This window comes from Lutra lutra, chromosome 12 (assembly GCF_902655055.1).
Source record: "Lutra lutra chromosome 12, mLutLut1.2, whole genome shotgun sequence".
NCBI lineage: Eukaryota > Metazoa > Chordata > Mammalia > Carnivora > Mustelidae > Lutra > Lutra lutra.
In genome coordinates, this window is record NC_062289.1 from 83,210,349 (window position 1) to 83,230,558 (window position 20,210).

The 20,210-nt window shown below is 46.3% G+C and overlaps 1 protein-coding gene across 5 annotated transcripts in view; it reads left to right on the forward strand.

Moving 5' to 3' along the window:
- The window catches only part of CCDC92 (coiled-coil domain containing 92), a 30,596-nt gene that overhangs the window by 7,994 nt on the left and 2,392 nt on the right, over positions 1 to 20,210 (forward strand). For 2 of the 5 annotated variants that reach the window (XM_047697241.1, XM_047697239.1), the window contains exons 2-3: positions 18,582 to 18,728; positions 19,298 to 19,339. In XM_047697241.1, coding sequence (XP_047553197.1) covers positions 18,599 to 18,728; positions 19,298 to 19,339 — 172 coding nt within the window. In that variant the 5' untranslated portion in view covers positions 18,582 to 18,598. Of the gene's footprint in view, positions 1 to 8,704; positions 8,958 to 12,194; positions 12,314 to 14,756; positions 14,972 to 18,581; positions 18,729 to 19,297; positions 19,340 to 20,210 lie in introns of those variants that run through there. The other 3 variants (XM_047697240.1, XM_047697242.1, XM_047697238.1) reach the window with 3 other exon arrangements.

A 20,210-nucleotide genomic window follows, 5' to 3' on the forward strand; every position in this document is an offset into this window, starting at 1 on the left:
CTGAGAAGAGTTTGCATCAGAGATTAATTTTCTGGTCTGCAGCTGTTAATCTTTTCTCCCCAATTATACACAAATTTTTATTGATTTACTTTAATATGCCTGATTTACACAGTCATTCTGAGCAGTTTATCTAAATAATATATAGAGATTTTAAATTATGGGTTTTAAATGTCATCAGACATCTCAGATATCCAGAATAACATCACTTGATTTTACCATCTTAATCTGAGCTGTAAGAACAAGTGCTCAAAATGGGGCACCTGGGTAGCTCAGTCAGTTGGGTGTCCAACTCTTGGTTTTGACTCAGGTCATCATCTCAGATCATGATCTCAGGGCTATGGGATCAGGCCCTGCATCCAGCTTTGTGCTCAGCTGGGAGTCTGCTTCAGATTCCGTCCTTCTGCCCACTCACCCCCACCCCCGGCCCTGCTGAAATAAAAACTAAACCTTAAAAAAAAAAAAAAAATACCCAGCAGATGACCCACAGGGGTTGTGAGGAGATAAGGTATGGTTTTTCCCATTTGAATTTTAGTTTCTTTATGTGTCTTTAGTAAGTGTAGATTATTAACTAATTACTTCAGTACTCTTCTAGTCCAAAAAGAATGAGGGATTTTAGAAAATATAGACAATTTACATTAAAGAATAACGCAATTGTTGACTAAGAATTTGTCAGATATAGTATCTTAAAACATTTCTCAGCTAATGGAAGCGGAGTAACTTTTTTTTCTGAAGATTTTATTTATTTGAGGAAGAGAGCATGAGAGAGAGCAGAGAGCACAAGGGGCAGGGAAAGGGCAGAGGGAGAAGCAGACTCCTAGCTGAGCAGGGAGGCCAATGTGGGGCTCTAGCCCAGGACCCTGGGATTATGACTTGAGCCAAAGACAGTAAACAGCTGAGCCACCCAGGGACCCCTGAAGTGGAGTAACTTTATAAGTCACTATAATAGGTAATATTGTCTAAGATTTTTAAAAAATAAATTACATGATTTTCTTAAATTGTAGTTATCAGTTGCTCGCGCACGTCGAGATTTACCAACTCTTAAATGATGGTGTGGAAAACCATGAGCTGATAGTAAGGCAAGTGTAAAGGATTTATGAAGTACAATTTAAGTTAGCCTTTGTGCAAAAATCCTACTTTTCTGTAAGAATTAATATGTGTAGGGTTGTCAGTTCCTCCCCACTCCAGCAGGCTGGCTCTGTGACAGCAGGATTTGTGACTGTTTTATTCATAGGGGTATTCCAATGTCCTTCCTGGTGCCTGGCTCAGAGGTACTCAGAGAAAGGTGCTTGCTTTATTGAAAGAACAAACTGGGATGCTTTATGTGACCCCACTGAGGAAAATAGGACCCTCCTTACACCCCAAATTCACAAAACAGTGCATGAGAGAATTTGCCTCAAGAGTACTAAAGGGCACCTGAATAATTTAATTGTTATGCAGCCTTCCATGTCGTACTAGAATACTTTCATCCCTTTATTAATACAGAGGTTTTTTAAAGAGATAAATAGCTTTTCAATTTGTACCTGTATCTTTAAATTTTATTTCTAAACTGGGATTTTTTTTTTTTTAAGATTTTACTTATTTATTTGACAGAGCGAGAGATCACAAGTAGGCAGAGAGGCAGGCAGAGAGAAAGGGGGAAGCAGGCTCCCTGCTGAGCAGAGCCAGATGCGGGGCTTGATCCTAGGACCCCCGAAATCATGACCGGAGCTGAAGGCAGAGGCTTAACCCACTGAGCCACCCAGGCACCCCGTAAACTGGGATTCTTAAAACCTGATTGTTTTTACTTTGGAAGAGACCTTTTCTAAGTAGAAAACCATTTTAAGATTTACCAGCTTGACACTAATTTCTTTGATTTTTCCAATACATTTGTGCAAATAATGAAGTTTAAATTATGGCTCTTTTTTATAAATAGCATTTCCTGGTGATCATGGAGCCTGTTCTTTCATTTTTCCCAGCCTGGAAAGCTTTTCTTAAAGTGCTAGTATGCATAAATTTTAGGGGTTTTGGCATGGCATGGTTTTATAAATTAATTTGGAGTCCTTAAAGTCTGTTTTAAGATTCATATATACTATTTAATGGTCTCCTTAAAAACAGGAATTCCTTTGCATTCAAGAAATGTTAAAGCCTTTAGACATCAAAATTTCCTAGAGATTCATTAACTGTTCTAGATCAAAGTACTCCCATGGAAAGTGTATATTGGGTCAATTTTGATATATCCATTTTTCATCTCTAAAAATATCACTTTTGTAACCGTAATACTGGAGTCCCTATTTGGGGTTTCAGAAATCTCTCATATTCGCCCTTTCCGCTTCTCAGGTCTTAAGCATTTATAGGAAAAGACATCTTAGACTGTCAGATAAAGGGAGGAACATTATTATATTCTTTTTTTTTAATAGACTTTATTTATTTGACAGAGATCCCAAGCAGGCCGAAAGGCAGGCAGAGAGAGAGGGAAGCAGGGACCATGACCCGAGCCGAAGGCAGAGGCTTTAATCCACTGAGCCACCCAGGCGCCCCAAGAACATTATTATATTCTTAAGCAAATTGGAGTTTACATGCAGCTCTCTTCTTCCAAGCAAAAGAAAGAAAGACAGTGCGTGTGTTTCTGGCCAGCAAGGGGAGGCAGGTAAAGCAGCACCTTCCCTCAGCCGCACCGCACCGCGAGCTTCAGCGGTGGGGGAGAAGCTCTCTCGAACGAACGGCAGCCCTTCCCTCTTGGGTCAGCAGCTGGTTGCAGGGAGAGCACCGCGTATGGCTGGAGCTGGTCCTTAAGAGCTCCATCCACCCGCAGCTTACGGGCAAGCCAGGAAACCCAAGGAGAGCGGGGTAAACCTCAAGCAAGAGAGAAAAAAAAGGCCTGCCTCCAGTTCGATTGGCTCGAGCCCCGGGCTTCTCAGCCACCGTGCTATTTCAGGCTGCATCGTTCTCTGTTGCGAGATCTGTCCTGTGCATTGTAGGCCATTCTGCAGTATGCCTCACCTCTCCCCACCTGATGCCGGACATGCCCCTTACCTGACCGTGACAACCCCGGTGCCCAGATGAGAACCACCACTCTAACTGGGTCACACTCTGAAGTGGATGGAACACCTTGTTTTCTTTAATTCCGACTGCTTACAGTTGTCTCACATCATAACATTCACGCATGAATTCCGTCTGCCCTTGAAATATGTATATGTATATACGTAGATATGTGTATCTTGCATCAGCCACAAAACAATGACTGTGTCAATTCTCTAACAAAGAGAAAAAGCTGCTTATGGAGAGCAGGTTAGAGTCAGACTGCAGAGGCGGGCCAGCTCTTCAAGACCCAAGCAGTCACCACTCTTCCCACTCTCTGCTAGGTTGTACCCACCCCAGCAGGGATGCAGCCTCCCCTTTCTACTTCCCATTCTGTTTAGCCATCTGAGTGTGGCACTGATGGTTGATGTGGATGGACACACTCAAAGTCCATCCGAATAAGGAATTTGTCAGTGTCTACATTTATTTTAATCTTCCACAGGAAGAGAGAAATGCCAGGCCCCTCTCTAACCAGGAAACCTTAAAGGTTTCTATATTTTCACATAAGAAATGTCACTTTAAGTTGTATTATTAAAACAAAAAATCATTGGGCGCCTGGATGGCTCAGTCAGTTAAGCACCTACCTTCGGCTCAGGTCATCATCCCAGGATCCTGGGTTGGAGCCCCACATTGGGCTCCCTACTTAGTGGGGAGCCTGTTTCCCCCTCTCCCTCTGCCCCTCCACCCTGCTAGCTTTCTCCCACTTTCTCTCGCTCTCTCTCAAATAAATAAAATCTTTAAATAAATCAATAAATTATCAATGAGACAACTAATTAGAAAAGCAAACTTTTCGAAATCAAAACTTATATTTTAAGTGAATTAGCAACAATCTCTAACGACTAGCTGTCTTAAAATACTTATTTGGTAGTGAAACAGAAGTATTCATTTCCACACAGGAGAGCGGAGTACGATTGTAGTTCTTTAACAGAACCAGTGTCTTGGAGCACCTGGGTGACTCAGACAGTTGTGTCTGCCTTCAGCTCAGGTCATGATCTCAGGGTTCTGGGATCAAGCCCCGCATCAGGGAGCCGGCTTCTCCCTCTGCCTGCCACTCCCCCTGCTTGTGTGCATGCGCTCTCTCTCTCTCAAATAAAATCTCAAAAAAAAAAAAAAAAAAAAAGAACTAGCTTCTTAACCCAGACACAAAGGAGTGTCTGCTTTACTGCAGCTTTAGGAGGAAAGAAATATTTTTTTATTCTGAGATTTTTTTTTTTTTTCATGAGCAGCATTCTCAAGAGTAAGCCCTGGACTTCTAGTTAGCATCAAGCAAAACAAGAATAGACCCGAGAAGCTTAAAACTTAACATATGGGAAAAGAAAAGGGCAGGAGAGGACTTAGAACAAATGGAACGTGGAGCAAACACTGTTCTGCTTCTGCAGGGCACACACTAAAGCATTTGTGGGTTTTCACCTTCGTGTGGGACAAGGAGCAGGGCCCAGGGCTAAGGGTGTGGCCATGGAGTCAGCCCAGTTGGGGATGAAGGCCAGCCCTGCCACTCTGCTAGCTGTGACTTCAAGTTATTGAACCCGTCGAAGCTTGTTTGTTAATGTGTAAAACGAGTGTGTAAAAGGGCATAGCTTGGCACAAGGCATCGAAAGCATTCTGTGCAGGTGGTTTCCCCAGAGCGGGAGGATGTGCTGTCAGGCTCTTGCCTTCCATAATCCTGCGCCACCAGACTAAATACTCTTCAGGTTTCGCCTCTGTTGGATAAAACCTCAGTTTTCCCCCATTTTCTTTCTCTTCTTCCAGCTCCATATTTCTGAGTGGCTTTTAATAAGCAACTGAAATCCAACCCTGGTTTTTCTGTCTAACCTTATTTTCTACCACTCCCCAGAATGTTCTTTCCATGTTCAACTTGGCCTCACTGCTACTCCAAAGACCCCACATTTACCTCACCAGAAGCACCTTCTCCCATGTGAACCCCGTCCCTCTTCAAAACAAAACCATCTCTGCCCTGGCAGTCCTGCTCCTCTCAGCACTCACCAGGGGCTCCCACATGCCTGGCAGTGCAGACAGCCCTGGGATTGCTCAAATGACGGGGACCCTGCCTCCCAGGGATGTATACAGCCTCGTGTGGGAGATAGGCAGGTAAATCAGAAAGCACTTCGGGCGCCGTGCGAGGCAAACCCTTCCCCTGGTCCCTGTTCTTGGCATATACCTCAGGAGGATTTCATTATACTTTGTTCTCTTTGGCTGAGTCTCACAACCCCGGTAGATTGTAGGCATAGGACTGAGTACACAGTGGGTGCCAAGGACCATATGCTGGCTTGATAGTTAACCTCTAGGCACAAGTTTAAAAGGAGGATGGGTTGCTCGGCCTATTCTAACAGGCCTCGGCAACTTCAAAAGGTGAAAAATAAAACCGATGATGTCCAGCTGCTGGTGCTCACCATAACCTCTTGGTGATTCAAGTGGTTCCCGGGCTTTCAGAAGTCCTGTAACAGTACATTTTTGAAATGGGAAGTCCGACATTAGAAATAAAGAATGGTCCCGTGAATGGAATAAAGTCAGCTTAACAGAGAACTTGCTGCATTGTCCACGTTTTTCTCACGTCATGGCCCAAGAAAGCCTCTTCGAAGCTTGGCATGAGCATTTCCTCATTTCTGAGTCTCTGACCCCAATGGAAAGTTCCTCCGGCGTGAACCAAGCCCTTGATCTGCACGTGGCACAGCCACATCCTGAGTTCAGTGTTGTGCACCAAGGATTGATACAGTTGACTCATGACAGAAATAACTTTTCCACCTGTAGATAAGCTGCCCCAACAAGATCCCGTATGTCACAAACTCAGAATATACCGAACACGCCCACACTTTCCCTCCCACTGAAATTTTTATGTGGCCTGATAGTTTTTGGGTCTTTTTATTTGAGAGATTCCCCAAAGTCATGTGTGAACTGGCTATCCTTCCCTCCTTTGCCTTATTCCCATGCCAGTGGGAGAAATATTTCAACATCTTCTCACCTCACCAATACAAAATACACGACCTAACAGGGCAGGGTGTCGGACCAGAGATTGGCTGAAAACACCACTAAAGCGCCACAGGGAACCCTTTCCCAAAGGACCAACTCCGATTGCTAGAGGGAGGCATTCATTATTTTAGGTGTTGGGAGACATAGCAGGGAACAGACAGAAAGGCCCTTGTTCCCATGGAGTTTGCATTCTGATAATATGAGAGAGGTAAATGACCAAATTGTAGATAGTGATAAATGCTAGGGAGACAAAAAATGGGGTAGTGTGATTCTGATGGCAGCTAAGATAAAACTCTTAAATCATTCTTGCAGTGCAGAGCGAGAACAGACCCGTAATGGTGTCTGGGGGTGCCTGGGAAACCTGTTTGGGTGATTCTCCACATTACAGTCATAATGGTAGCAAGCCCACACTTCAGGCGTGGTTCTAAATGCTTTTCATCTCTGCTGCCGAGTGTGGTAGCCCCCGGCCATATGGGGCTATTTAAATTTGAACTAATTCAAATCAGAATAAATGCAAGGGGGAAAAAGTGAATCTCAGACCTACTGGCTGCATTTCAAGTGCTCAGTGTGGCCCGTGACCGCTCTCAGACAGCTAAGAGTAGACTGAATCACCGCCATAGGTCCTATTGGCTAGTGCGTCTTCAGAGGAGCTCATTTCATTTTCCTAGCAACCCTGACAAAATGGGTGCCGCCTTCCCATTTCACAGATAAGGAGAGTGAGGCACAGAGAGCTAGACATAGCTTGTCCAAAGTTGCATGGTTAATACAAGACAGGGCTAGGATTCAAACCATGCCTATGGGGGGTTAATTCGTACCCTGCTAGGTCACCGGGGCCCATGGATGACTTGAGTTCACTTATGCAGTCCACCTTCCACAGGACTGTGGCTGATCGAGGTGGTTACGCCTCGGTAAAACCTTGTCACAGGATGCTTTAAGTTTCAGTGAAAAGAAATTCTGAGCCAAGGGCTAGGTCTTCCCGTCTAAAAATGCAGGCCTATATTAGCACAACTCGCCCCTTGGGAAAAAAAGAGGGAACTGCAAAGCAGCAAGATAATACCAGGCTGGGGTGTGATCTCCACAGAGCAGACCATCTAAGCTGTCTGTGCCTGTTTTCCAGCACGTGAAGGTGGAAGATAGTAAGTACCCACCCTACTGGGCTGCGGTAAGAATTTGGTGAGGCGCAGCACGGGGGGTGCTCAGCACCATGGCCAGCACCTGCTGCACCAGGCGGGAGGCGCCAGCTGTCACCACCACCATGCCTGCCCCCTTGTGTAATGGCCACTGGGATGGAAAGCTCCACCGTGCACTGTGAACAGCCAGGATGGACACCTTCTCCCGAAGGTGCCATGAGACCTTGTGGTTCCAAACACCACACACTGGAAGTGGAGGACAGCACCGGGCAGGCCCGAGGGGGAGAAGATGTCCCCTTTGGAAACAGATTTGTGTTTAGCTCATACACAATACTTGTCAATTGAGGCAAGTGTCTTACTTCTCTGAGCCCTTGTTCCTTAAAAAATGGTCATAATCATACCCATCTTATGTAACAGTTTCAGTAATTAAATGATGATCTACCTATGAGCCTGGCGCATTGACAGCTCATCAATAATAGCCATACTTACATTGATGAATGATTTTAGCTTCTCATGACTAGAAAATGTCTGAGTATTTTCTTGCCCAGATGGCTTGGACTGACCCAGAGGCTGGGTTAGGGCAGAGACAGAACAACTTGTCATCCAACACCATCACCATTAGCACACTCAACTGCAGTGGCCAAACCCCAGAAGAGCAAGGCAGAGCCAGCTGAAAAGCATCATGGGGCACACACGTAGCAGCTGTCTCCCTGAGGTGGAAGTTGCTCCACACAGGTCCCCACACCCCCAGCGAGAAAAGTGTCCCCCTTACGTGACCTGATGCAAAACAGGAGGAAAAACAAATCCCCCAGGCTCCCAGCTGACCCACAGACTTTAACCAGAGTTGGAGAAACCAGAAGATGCTGGAACACCCAACCAAAGAATTTGGGACTTCAAATGGGAAATCTGGACATGCTAAGCCCAAACTGCTCATTTCCAAAGATGTGGATACATCGAGTGCTCATTAAAAGTATCCAGATAAAAGTGGGCCCTGGAAAAGTGCGTCATGAACCAAGATTCTAGTTAACCCCGTCATGGGAACATGGGTCAGATACAAGAGAAAACAACAAGAGACAGTTGTACAAATGGAAAAAGTGACAAAAGTGTAAAAGAATCATGACCTTTAAAAGGTCAAGGTCATTAAGAGTAAGAGAATACTGAACTGTGCTCCATTCTTTGGAAATTCCTTACAGAACACAATGATGTTTACTTTCCCCAATTTCTTCTGCGCTCCTCCCACGGCTGATAGCTCATCTGTGAAGTACAGCTGCCCTCCCTCTCATTTTGCTTCTCTTTATTTGTTTTCCTTTATTTCCACTGGGCTAATGTATTGGCGGCTCATCTATCTAGTATGATCTAGCGTGATCCAAATTAGGTTGCAAAGATGAGCCCGAAGATGGCACGCACAGCACCTGGCAGCCCCCTCGAGCCCATCAGCTACATCTGGCTCTCAGCATTGCCTGTTGAAGTGACAGACCTCCGTGGATCCATGTTTCATGAAGAGTTTTCCTCCTCTCTGGAACCTAGGGAAGTATGGGATCCTGGGAGTTCTCTTGTGCGCTGACATAATAAAGACTCATTGTGAGCAGAAAGAACTTTATGGGAGTCAGCCTGAAATGCTACCAGTAAATGTGCCTCATTCACTCTGCACAGACAGGAAGCTCACAGAAAGGAAACTGCAGGAACTGAGTAATCTCAGGTCAGGACTGTCAGATCACAAGATGGAGAGAGTCAAAGGGTCACACGGTTGTAGGTGGACATGCTGAAGCCATCCAAAAAAAGTGATAGGAGATGAAGATCTAGGTAAATGCCTCCTTAAAAGACTAAGTTTATCTTCTTTTCAGATTACTGGTATTCAAGCTATGTTATTCATAAAAATAAGTGTCCAATAAAAACAAGTATTTTACTAGTGATCATCAGAAGATATGTAATTACTGAAATTAAGTGCCTGGCCGCTGTGACTTTGGTTATTGAGTTGACTATTGTTAGACCATTTTAATAATTTTGAAGATCTCTATTGTTTTCCCTGTTTAAACTCTTCTGAAATAATTAGTGCAGACTGATTTTGCAGAAGGGCAAGTCAGAGGAGGTGAATCGTTTTGGCTCAATTGCCAAGCTAAATTACGAAGCTGTCTGAGATGACGCAGGGGGACTGGGCAGAGCTCACCCACCTAAATCACAAGGATAAGGTCTCTTTTCTCTGTCAGTGATAATCTTCCCAGACGCCCCATAAGGGTTTAGCTAAATATGTCCTACTAGCACTAATGAAACTATTGACTGTTCTGCCTTTTGTAAGCAATAAAGGAAAAGTTTGGCTAAACTGAAGTGCTTAGAGCTTCAGTTAGTAATATCTTTCTTTCCTTGAAATCTACACTGTAATTAGGCAGGTCCACAAGATGGATAAAGGAAGCCCTATCAGTTAAATCAGTTGAAATGGTTCATCTGTTTGGCAGAGCACATCGAGAGATATTTTTAAAGCAAATGAACACATCTTCTCAGCCTAGGACATAAAATTTAGATTGTGATCATCAAGTGCTAAGATTTAAGGAGAATCTCCTATTTCATTATGGTGAAAAGGCAGTTCTGCATTTGGGTCACTACATCTTTTAGGTTACCCACCAGTAGACAATTAAAATCTGCAGTAATCACAGTCAGTGTAGAAATGGAAACACTAATCAGATATGACCTGCCTATTTTCCCTTCCATTTAAAGGAAAATATCACTGGATAGAACTGCATGTGTGGTAAGTGGGAGACTTATACGTCCCTAAATTATTGGCTCAGGACCATCTTGGTAAATGACAAGCTTACTAGAAGTTTGCAAGTGGCGTTGCTATTGAGTTGTGAATGTTTTCATCTCTAGCTTCTGAAATGAGGTTACCGGGGTGGTCCCCAGAGGGCAGTCATCCTGGATGCTGTGCGGAAGGACAGGAGGAGGACCACAGGGAGAGTGGGAAGGGCCACGTGGAGCCACCACTTGGCCATCTCTTTCCCTGGAGGTGACTTCTCTTTAAAACTTTTCTCTTTAAAGTAAAAAGTGCTGAGCTGAGTCTCTACTGGTATTATGTCTGGACATCGACCCCCACCCCCCCCAACCCCTAGCCAGGAGATGGGCGTGCTGGTGCTGATGTGTCTGCCACATGGTGTGGGCATTCTGGCTATTAAGTAGCCCAGTGTTCTCGGAGGCCCAGGGCATTCCCAGAAGGTACCATGTGATTTTAGGCCGTGGAGCTCATGCATCTGCCCACCTTGGCCTGCACTGCCCACTTAGAGACACTCTTAGACAATCTGAAACACAGACTGAGATGTTTTTGTGTGGAGGGGCTGAGAACCTACCAGTGTATAGACACCTGAAGTGGTTTTTAAATAGAAGCCAAACAGAAACTCTTCAAGTATGAGATAATCAGACTGCAGAGAAACTTGGTTAATAAATCCATCGTGGAGGCCCCTGGTGACTGCAGACTTCCCAGACAGCCACATATCACATTCCCGTGTCTAATTGCCAATCTCTCTAATCACATCTATTACCACTTTAATGTTAGGCTGTACATGCTTTCAGGAGGAAATGGCTGTCAGTGTCTAAAGAATCGTTGATGGGCCTTGTACTTTATGATGGATAATGTCAGAGAATTACAAGAATGCATAATGCATGGGAGCAGGGAGGTACTCAAGTGCACATGGTGATCATTGCATGTCTCGGGGAGACCTGAATTGTTGCTTTTGTAAAAATGGCCTTCCCGTTAATTATTCTTGGTTCAGGTAAACAATTCAAGCAACCCAAGACTATCCTGTAACAAAATAATTAAAAACATGATACTGCTTTGCTAGTGGATAGTTAATGATTATCTTTTTTTGAGAGAGATCACTTTTTTTTTTTCTGACTATAATACATATTCATCATTTAAGCACCTTTAGGGAGTATCAAAATAGAATTTTTAAGAAGTAAAATTATCCACAATCCACCATCTAGAGATAAATGCTTTTAACACTTTGTTGTATATCCTTCTAGATGTTGTCTCCATTTATATAGGCAAAAATATGACATTAAATATACAACTTTTATATACTTTCTTGACTTACCCTGTCGTAGACTATTTCCTTGTTGGTAAATACATACCTTGTTGGTAAATACATACCTACATGAGATCATTCGTGATGATCTCAGAGTTTGCATGCTATGCTAACCTCTTATCAGCAGACATTCAGATTACTTTGTGAGATGGTTATCTTGCAAAAAAAAAAAAAACAGAAGATGCTTTTCTTTCTTTTTTTTTTTTTTTTCTTTTTTCTTTGCTTTCTACTGGAGTTTTCCTCTTTTAGCTTTTGGAGACATACCTATTTAAAAAAGATGTGCCACCTACCTAGCCAGAGACTCTCCATCATCTCCATCTGCTCTGCCCCTCATGCTTGCGCTTTCTCTCAAATAAATTTTTTAATTTATTTTTTTTAAAGATTTTATTTATTTATATGACAGAGATCACAAGTAGGCAGAGAGGCAGGCAGAGAGAGAGGAGGAAGCAGGCTCCCTGCTGAGCAGAGAGCCCGATGCAGGGCTCCATCCCAGGACCCTGGGATCATGACCTGAGCTGAAGGCAGAGGCTTTAACCCACTGAGCCACCCAGGCACCCCTAATTTATTTATTTTTTGAGAGAGAGCACATATACAAGCAAGGGAAGTGGCAGGCAGAGGAAGAGGGGGAAGCAGGCGACCCCCCCTGAGCAGGAACCTGATGGAAGGCTCAAGCCCAGGATCCTAGGATTATGACCTGAGCCAAAGGCAGGACATTTAACCAACTGGGCCACCCAGGCAACCCCAAATAAAACTTTTAAAAAATCTAGTTCTCTAAGAATGATTAGTAAAGATTTTCCGTCATTTTCAAGAACAATTGCATCTTTTGTTTTCAACATTTTTTTGCTTCTGGTTTTTTGTTTTGGTTTGGTTTGGTTTTGGTTTTCTTTTTTTTTTTTTAATTAGAGAGAAAGTATGAGTGGAGGAAGGGGAGAGGGAGAGGGAATCCCAAGCAGACTCCACACCAAGCAAAGAGACCAGCGTAGAGCTCCGTCTCATGACCCCAAGGTCATGACCTGAGCGGAAATCAAGAGTTGGACGCCCAAATGACTGAGACACCAAGGTGCCCCTTTTTGCTTCCACTTTGTCACGGTATTCATTCTCCTTACCAGAATATTTCTGGAGTGGTCATTGAATGCTTACGTGCCCTGGCAATGATGTCCTAATTCTTGGGGATTCTTAAAAGTTGAATTTCTTAAATACATGTGCAAGTGGAAATAGGTCCTACAACTTAAAACAGTTTTTTACCTAGGACTGTTGTGAATTCAGAATAATGTCAGTATTCATTTTCAGATGAGTAAGTTTTCTTTCCTAAAAGCAGGTATTTTGGATTGAGAGTTGATGGCCTAATTAGTCTTGGACCTTTTTTAGCTTCTTATAGAGCATTTCAGATTGTTTCTAAGTAAGAAGCAGGCTTTATAGTCCCTGAGGGCGCCTTGCTCTGCCTAACTCTTTATTCTCTGCCCAAATGCTTCTCTCCACTGCAAATGGAAGATAAAAGCCAGCAGAAAATGCTTTTGTTTCCTTTTATGTTTCTCTGTTTAGAGGTAACTAGAATTTCTTCCCTTGCTCATTTCCATACTTAGATGATGTTTTGGAAATACCGGAAGGTAGGACTCACTAAGCAACTTGGGGGTTTGTTTGCATAACTGTGGGCCAGCATTTACATGAAAACAGTATAGCTAACATTTACAACATTTACAGCTCACATTTAGTTACAGCTAACTGCACTTACGACACTGTATGTGGCTGCAGTTTGCTCTTGGAACAACTCTATGAGTTAGATCCTGTGATGATTTAGGTGACAAGATGGGGTTCAGATTTAATCCCGGTGAGCCTCCTCAAGAGCTTGTCTGTTCTGGTCTTATCTCCCCGTGTTCAGCAAGTTGTCTTTGGGCCTCGGGTTCTTAATCTTGAAATAAAGGGGGGTTGGAATAGCTAACTGATTTTGAAGGTTTTCTCACCCGCAACTGTTTGAGTCCAGGAATCTGCCTAAAAAAACCACTTCCCTGCTAGAAATCCGCTCACACTGAATGTCTACACTTGCTGCCTTTGTCCCTGGCCAACCTCCGTTTTCTCCATGGCAATGCCTACACTCTAGGACCTGTAGGAGAGCGGCACACAGAGTCCCCAGGAGAAGGCCACAGAAGTCCTTGTCACAGAACACTGGGACACCATGGCTTGCTCAGGGCCAGGCAGCTCCCGTCAGGTCACAGGCCTTGCCAAAGGCGCAGAGAGGGCAAGGACGGACTGCAGCTGTTTTGATCACTCGTGGCATGAGGGAACCTAACGTGAATGGGTTATAACTTATTCATGACTAGAATCTAAAATAGCTTCTTATAACTAATTCACAGCTACCATGTGAGTGCTAGTGTGCTATTTTTTCAGATTCTAAAATTATTACCCTGGTTCCACAGGCTTTGTGTTGAGCGAAAAGATAAGTCTGCTTTTGATTGCCCAGGAACAAAGAAGTTTCCCATTTTTAAATGGTGGGACCCTTTCCCATCAAAAATACTCCATTGCTTTAGTCTAAGAAATGTGATAAAGCACACTTTAAAATATTGCTTCTGGCGTGTCAAGGAGTTGGGGATGAGGTCATGTTCAAATCAGTGCTGCCGTAGTGATTTTTGATTAATGCGTGTAATTCTTGTGAAGACCTCCACTTGGCAACATAGGAAACATTAAGCATTGTAAAATTATCTGAAGCGGCTGGTAACGCATGAGTTCAGATGTGAAGGAAGAATGGAAGTTCATTAGGCAAGAGGGTAGGAGGTAGTTTGCTGGGAGAATTCCAAATGGAGGGAACAAGGCAAAGGCCCTGTGTTGAGGGAGGGGTGTGGCAGATAAGGTGGGGGAGGACAACGGTTTCGATGGAGGCCCGGGGGTGGGGGGGCACTAGTGTGGAGGGAGGCTAGGGAGGGCAAGTGGAGCAGTTGGGGCCTCTGGGATGCATCACAGGGATGCGACATGGTCAGAGCTGTGTTTGCAAATGAAAATGTAGGCAAGATCTGCGTGTGTGCTCAGGAGGGATGTTGAGGAAAAGGTATGTGTTTAAAAGGGGACAAAAGCGAGTCTGGCTTTTGTTCTTCCCCATCGAAGCACCAGAGCTGCTCTGGGCAGCGGGGCAGAGGTGTGGCCTTTTGACCCCACAACAGGGAGTGTGGCCCTGGCTTTCGGGCTGGGCACCCTCCTAGACCCCAAAGACCAGGACACACATGCAATGCTATGTGTGCCCTAATATTTCTCCTCAAGCTAGCTTAGTGGCTTCGTAAAGCGTCCTGCTAGGCCCAGAGTGCCCTGCCCTCAGCCGGCTTCCTAGACAACTTTGCTGGTGAGACTTTTTGCCATACTGGCTGGTGAGCAGTGCCCTTCGGTCATTGACTGTCTAAGCTGGCGTGCAGAGAGCCCGTGGATCCTGCCCCGGTGAGCAGTGCACTGTAGGCCGTCACGTTGTCCGGGCCTGGTGCGGCTGGAGGGCACCATGCTCCCGTGCTGAGTGGCCACCGCGAGGTACCCTGCTTATTCCCTGCGCCAGGTCAGAGCATTTGAGATGTGATACAGACGTTTGGAAAAGCATCTGGATTCCTGCATGGAATTGAGACCTCCCCCAGCCTTCAGGATTCTCGCCCACAGAGCCTGAGGATCCAGAGAAGCCGCAAGGCTCGGATGTAGCATTCCCTGATTGATGAGTTCCCTCGTCGGTGGGATATTCCTGTTTCTCCTCGGGGGAGTATTGCAAGAACAAATGACGTAAGTGATAGGAGAGCACTTGGTGCGTGTACAAGTGGAGATGGCCCATAAATAAAATTATCGTGTCATCATTTATACATTAATGCCCTGAAAGAGAGGAAAGAACATTACTTGTGAGTTAGGATGAGCATCGGACACGAGCTACTGACAGGCCATTTGTCCTCATGCTGCCGCACAGCCGCCTCGGCGAGGTCGGGGCCAATATCTCTCCAAGGACCTTCATTAAAAGCATGTTATCACCAGGAGACGGTGTTAACATCCCTCCCCACGCTGGGAGGCGGTCTTGGCCAGGTCTCCAAAACCCCTCTGTAGAATTTGGAACAGCAAGCCTTTGTCAAACATTAATTTTCCCAACATGAGGAGTGAATCGCCAATTAACAGAAATTAACTACCTAATGAATTTACCACAGGAAAAACATCCGTGTGTGGCTTAATCTCCAAATCGTGGTCAAGGTAGCCTGTTCAGCGGTCTCCCTTTAGGATGCCGTGTCTGCTGCCTCGGCCCGAGAACCCTGGCCGAGCCATGTATGCCGTGAGTGGGGGTCCTGCCCTCTGGCTGCCACCATGGCCGGGCCCTGGAATGCCAGTCACTTGGAAGCCCATCTTTTGCAGCTGAGGACAGCGTCTCTGAGAGGAGAGAGGACAGTGTCCAGGCCGCGCTGCCTTTGGCCAAGCCAATAACTATGAAATTGCTGACAGCTCCCAGCGATGCTTAGAAACAAAATTGGATTGCCTCGAGACAAAAAGCCGCAATACAAAGAACCCACAATTTGTAGCATATGCCCTTTTGACACAGAAAGTGCAGTGTTGTGCAAGCCGTGCTCTGGGAGAGTCGCCCTCCATTACTGGTTGACACACGGTCGAGAGGGGATGAATGCCTTTACTCAAGCAGGATGTATTATTCATGGTAGTAGATGCCCTGCATTTGTACCTTCATCCATCACACTGACCCTTTCATGGATGAGTCACGAATGCTCCTTCATGTCTCTGACTCCCAGAGTGTCTTAGAAATTCTGAATTAAGCCTCTCAGGACCACCTTCATTTCTTCCTCCAAATTAGCCACATCTCCCAGCTGTGTGTCTGTGGTCTAAACAGGAGGCTTCTGTAGCTTCGTTCTTGCCCATTTACTGGGAGGATGAGGTCATGACCGTGATTGCATGTCACAAGAGCTATAAGAAATTGAAAGCATCACTTTCTTTTAAGCTATAGCAACTCCTTGTCATCAGGAAGTCAGTGATATTGTCGGTCTTTTGAGCAGATGGAAGAGAATTGAGTAGCTTGGATACCATTAGGAGACATGACTCGCTTCCTCGGGTGTAAGTGGGCCTGCACTGTCGCTGTGTAGCCAACAGCTAGAGGGACCCCTGCCCAGATAGCATCTCCTCACTTGGGCCTATTACATTAGCATAGAGTGCGAAGAAGGGGAGGGCACCAGTCGACTGAGGTGCCGCGGGGTTGACAACGCCTGTCCCCCTGCTGTCGGGGCCTCAGGTGGAGTCGCCATGGCTCCCTTGCCAGCTCTGCACCTTATAGACTCCTAGTCTTTCTGTTCACCTTGTGTTTCTCTCAAGACTGTCTGCCCATGACAATGGGAAGCTTCAAGGGCACGTTCTTATTTCTGTGCTTATTTCTGGCGAACCAATAGATTACAGATTAAGTACAGTTCAAAGCTGCTGATCCACTGAGGCAAGTAGAATGTGAATGCTTCTTTAAATCAGATTTAAATTCGTAAGAAGTAAAACGTAGCGCCATGCTATGATTAGAACAGGGTGGCTGCTGAGGTCCTATTTTTACTCCCCTCCTGGCCCCTTCCGGTAGATTATGGGTACATCTCATCTTGTATGACTGGTGCTGGACAAAACTGTTTTGAAATGTTAATGTTCCCCATTTTCTTTGACCAAGGCCTGTCTTTAAAGTTACCATCAAGCAGGAAGCCAGAGGGGGCTCCTTCCCACAGGAGCACACCTGCCAGCCCACCTGCGCCCCTTGGCATGGCTGGCTCCTGCGTTGTCAGCGTCCCGCTCTTGGACCATGCACTGGCGGGGCAGCATCGGCTCTCCAGAACCCTGGTCCCAGGTGGAAGTCCCTGCCTGGCCCAGAGCCTGGACAGGAGCACCTGCACTTGTAGCAAAGACAAGCCTTCGGGGTGGAAACTGGAAGGCTGCTCACCGCTCCTCATGGAAAAGCTCTGTCTGATGGGAACTCGACCCTGGCCTCAGCTGCAGCTTGAAGTTGAGTAAGGCCTGGGAAATCTCATCTCTGCTCCCTAGAAGCGATCGCTGTAATTTGCCTAGCCAGTTCCCCCTTGTTGGATTCTGTTTCTGACTCAATGGCACTGTAACGACCATGGTCACAGCTACCTCTTTTCACACAAAAGTAAATCTTTTCCTTCGGTCAGTTCCTGGAAGTGGAATTGTGAAGTCAGAGGGATGATACACTCCCAGGCTCTAGACATGCTTTGCCAAATTGCACCCCCCACCCCGACCTGGATGAGGGGAAGTGGCTAACACTGCCAGCGGTGTCTGGGCTGTGCCCCTCTCCTGCCGGGCATGTCCTTTTGTAGCTCTCTACCTGTTCCTTTTACCCTCCCTCTCAGGCTTGCCTGTCACACACTGTTTCCTCCTTAACTTTACTTTGGAGTGAGGCCTGTGCCCTGAGGAGATGGCAGGAAGCTTTTCCATGTAAGTGAAGATGCGTGTCCAATTATGAACTTTTCTTAGCTCCAGAGCTGGGGTTACAACTAATGTCACTGGCCTTACAAATCACAGTGACTGGTGTCACCCAGTGTGGTGACAGTACCTGGGCATGTGGTCATCTCCAGAGCCATCCACATACTGGAAGCCCTTTGAGAAGTGGTATTCCTCTGGGAGCGCTCTTTGGCATAGCAAATGAGGAAAACTGCACTCTGAGGTTCTGTATTTGCAAGAATAATTTATAAGCAAATAATGCACATTTCGTCCTTTGCCATTTTTCAGTGCTGTGCAAGGCGTCTTGAATTTCTTTGGTAGCTTTTCCAGAAAGACCAATTGACTTCACATTTCTCGAATTACAGTAAAGGCAGAGAATCTGAGGCCCTGGGAGAGCAGCTGATGACTGATGACTGAAGCCACCATGGGCAGGGAGGCAGGGTTTGGGGACAGACTCCAGATTCCCATAGTCGCCACATGGCCATTTCCCAAAGAAGGATGCTGGACTCCTCTCAGCTCTGTGAAATCCAGGGACTTCCTTCTAGAATTCTCTCTGCCTCTCCCTCCTCCTCTTTGCTTTGGCCAGCTCCCAATCCCATTTTGAGGAAACATTCGCCCCGTTGCCCAGGTGCCCAGTTTTCCTGTGAGGAAGCTGTCCGTGTGTACTTTCTTAGAGAAATCTTTGGCAATCTAGCAGTTTTGCTCACAGTCTGTTGAAGTCTGTACGGCATGTGCCAAGGCTAGGATTTAGAATCAGGGCACCCAGGTCTGATGTATCCCTTCGGCCTCCAGAGCCAGACCTCACGCTGCCTGCAACCTTCTCAGAGCCAAGGAGGGCAGGTGAAAGGCGGCGCCCTCTTCCCGCCTTCTACCCACAACCCTCATGGTCAGAGACAGCCACCAGGGTCTGTGTTTCCCACAGGTCATCTGGATGTCAGCATGGCAGCCACAAACCTGGAGAACCAGTTGCACAGCGCCCAGAAGAACCTCCTCTTCCTTCAGCGGGAGCATGCCAGCACCCTTAAGGGGCTGCATGCTGAGATCAGGCGACTGCAGCAACACTGCACAGGTACCTGGGCCCCACGCGACCCCCCGGAGTAGGGCCCTAGGCCCGCCCAGGGCTGCAGAGCAAAGCAGGACCTGTTGTCGGGACTGAGACAGCGGCCAGCGCAGAAGCTGTGCCAGGCTCACTCGGGAGTGGGGCAAAAAGGGGTTTCACTTCTCTCTGACCTCGTGAAGCCCATCACTGGAGTCTCTCTCAAGGTCTTCCCTTCTCCCCTGGCCAGCCGACACGCGTAAAGCTGCAAAGCCATTTCTTGGCTTACCGAGGGCTTAGAAGATCAAAATGCAATGGTTAGGGTTTACAATGTACTTTGGAACCGATCGCCGAAGTGTAACACACAGAGCAAGCTGCTTGCTAACTGTGGATGCCAGGGAGTGGCTTAGGGAAGGAGGGTCTCTCTGAGCTCTAGGAAGGACAGTGGCCACTCATGGCTCTGCCATTCACACGCCTGCCACTAACACGGCCAAATCCTGCTCTGTCTGGGCAGGATTTGCAGGCTAATTGTGGGAATTGGTTCTGCATTTTCAGTGCTGATGAAGGCTTTACAGAATTAACATATATGGTTTCCTTTTTAGATTTAACATATGAGCTGACCCTCAAAAGTTCGGACCAGACAGGTGAGAACTTCCTCCCCAAAAGTGAACGGCGGCATTATTTCTGGTTCTGGCACGTGTTGGTGCCATTTGTTCACCAGCTACACATTTAGACGAAAGTACATCTGCTAGGAAGTGTTGCACGTGTGACCAGAGCTTTCTAAGAAAAGATAGGAAGGAAGTTTAGAGCCTGAGATGTTATGACGGCCTGTCAGTGGAGTGGGAGGGAGGAGGGGTTTATTTTCTTTTGGTGGACACATATATTTGGAATGTCTTTTCTTGACTTTGATTTTTCTCCAGCGAACATCTTCCTTCTCTAATCAATAAATTAATGTAATTTAAAGCAGAAAGAGGAGAAGGAGCAGGATCCCACCTCTTCTGTTCCTTGAGCCTCACCCAGGGCCTGGCACTGAGTAGGTGCTCCCGACACACTTTTTGAGTGAGGGACCAAATGACCAGATCATCCCCAAAGGACTGTGAATACCTTTCTCTAGACTGCAGACCCAGAAATGCTTCCCCCTAACCTGAATCCTCAGGGACTCCCGAAGGTATTAGCCTGATGGCAGCTGGGGCAGAGGAGATAGAACAGGGGCCTCTGTGGCCGATGACAATTAGTTGCTCCCTGGAACCGACTTGGGATTTGAAAAGTGCAGAATCCACACTGGAGTCAAGATGTCTTTTCCTAAATAGGCCGCACTCTAGCGGCATCTCCCCTCCCTAGGACTGGAAGTCACTGCTTTACGTTAGTGGAGGCAGAGCCTACATGTCTGGGGGCATGGTGGGGAAGATACAGGCTCCTGGACCCCCGCCCCTGGAGGTTCTGATTCCGAGGCTCAGGGAGGGCACCTGAGAATCTATTTAGAAAGTGCCCTGGTGAGGGCACCTGGCTGGCTCA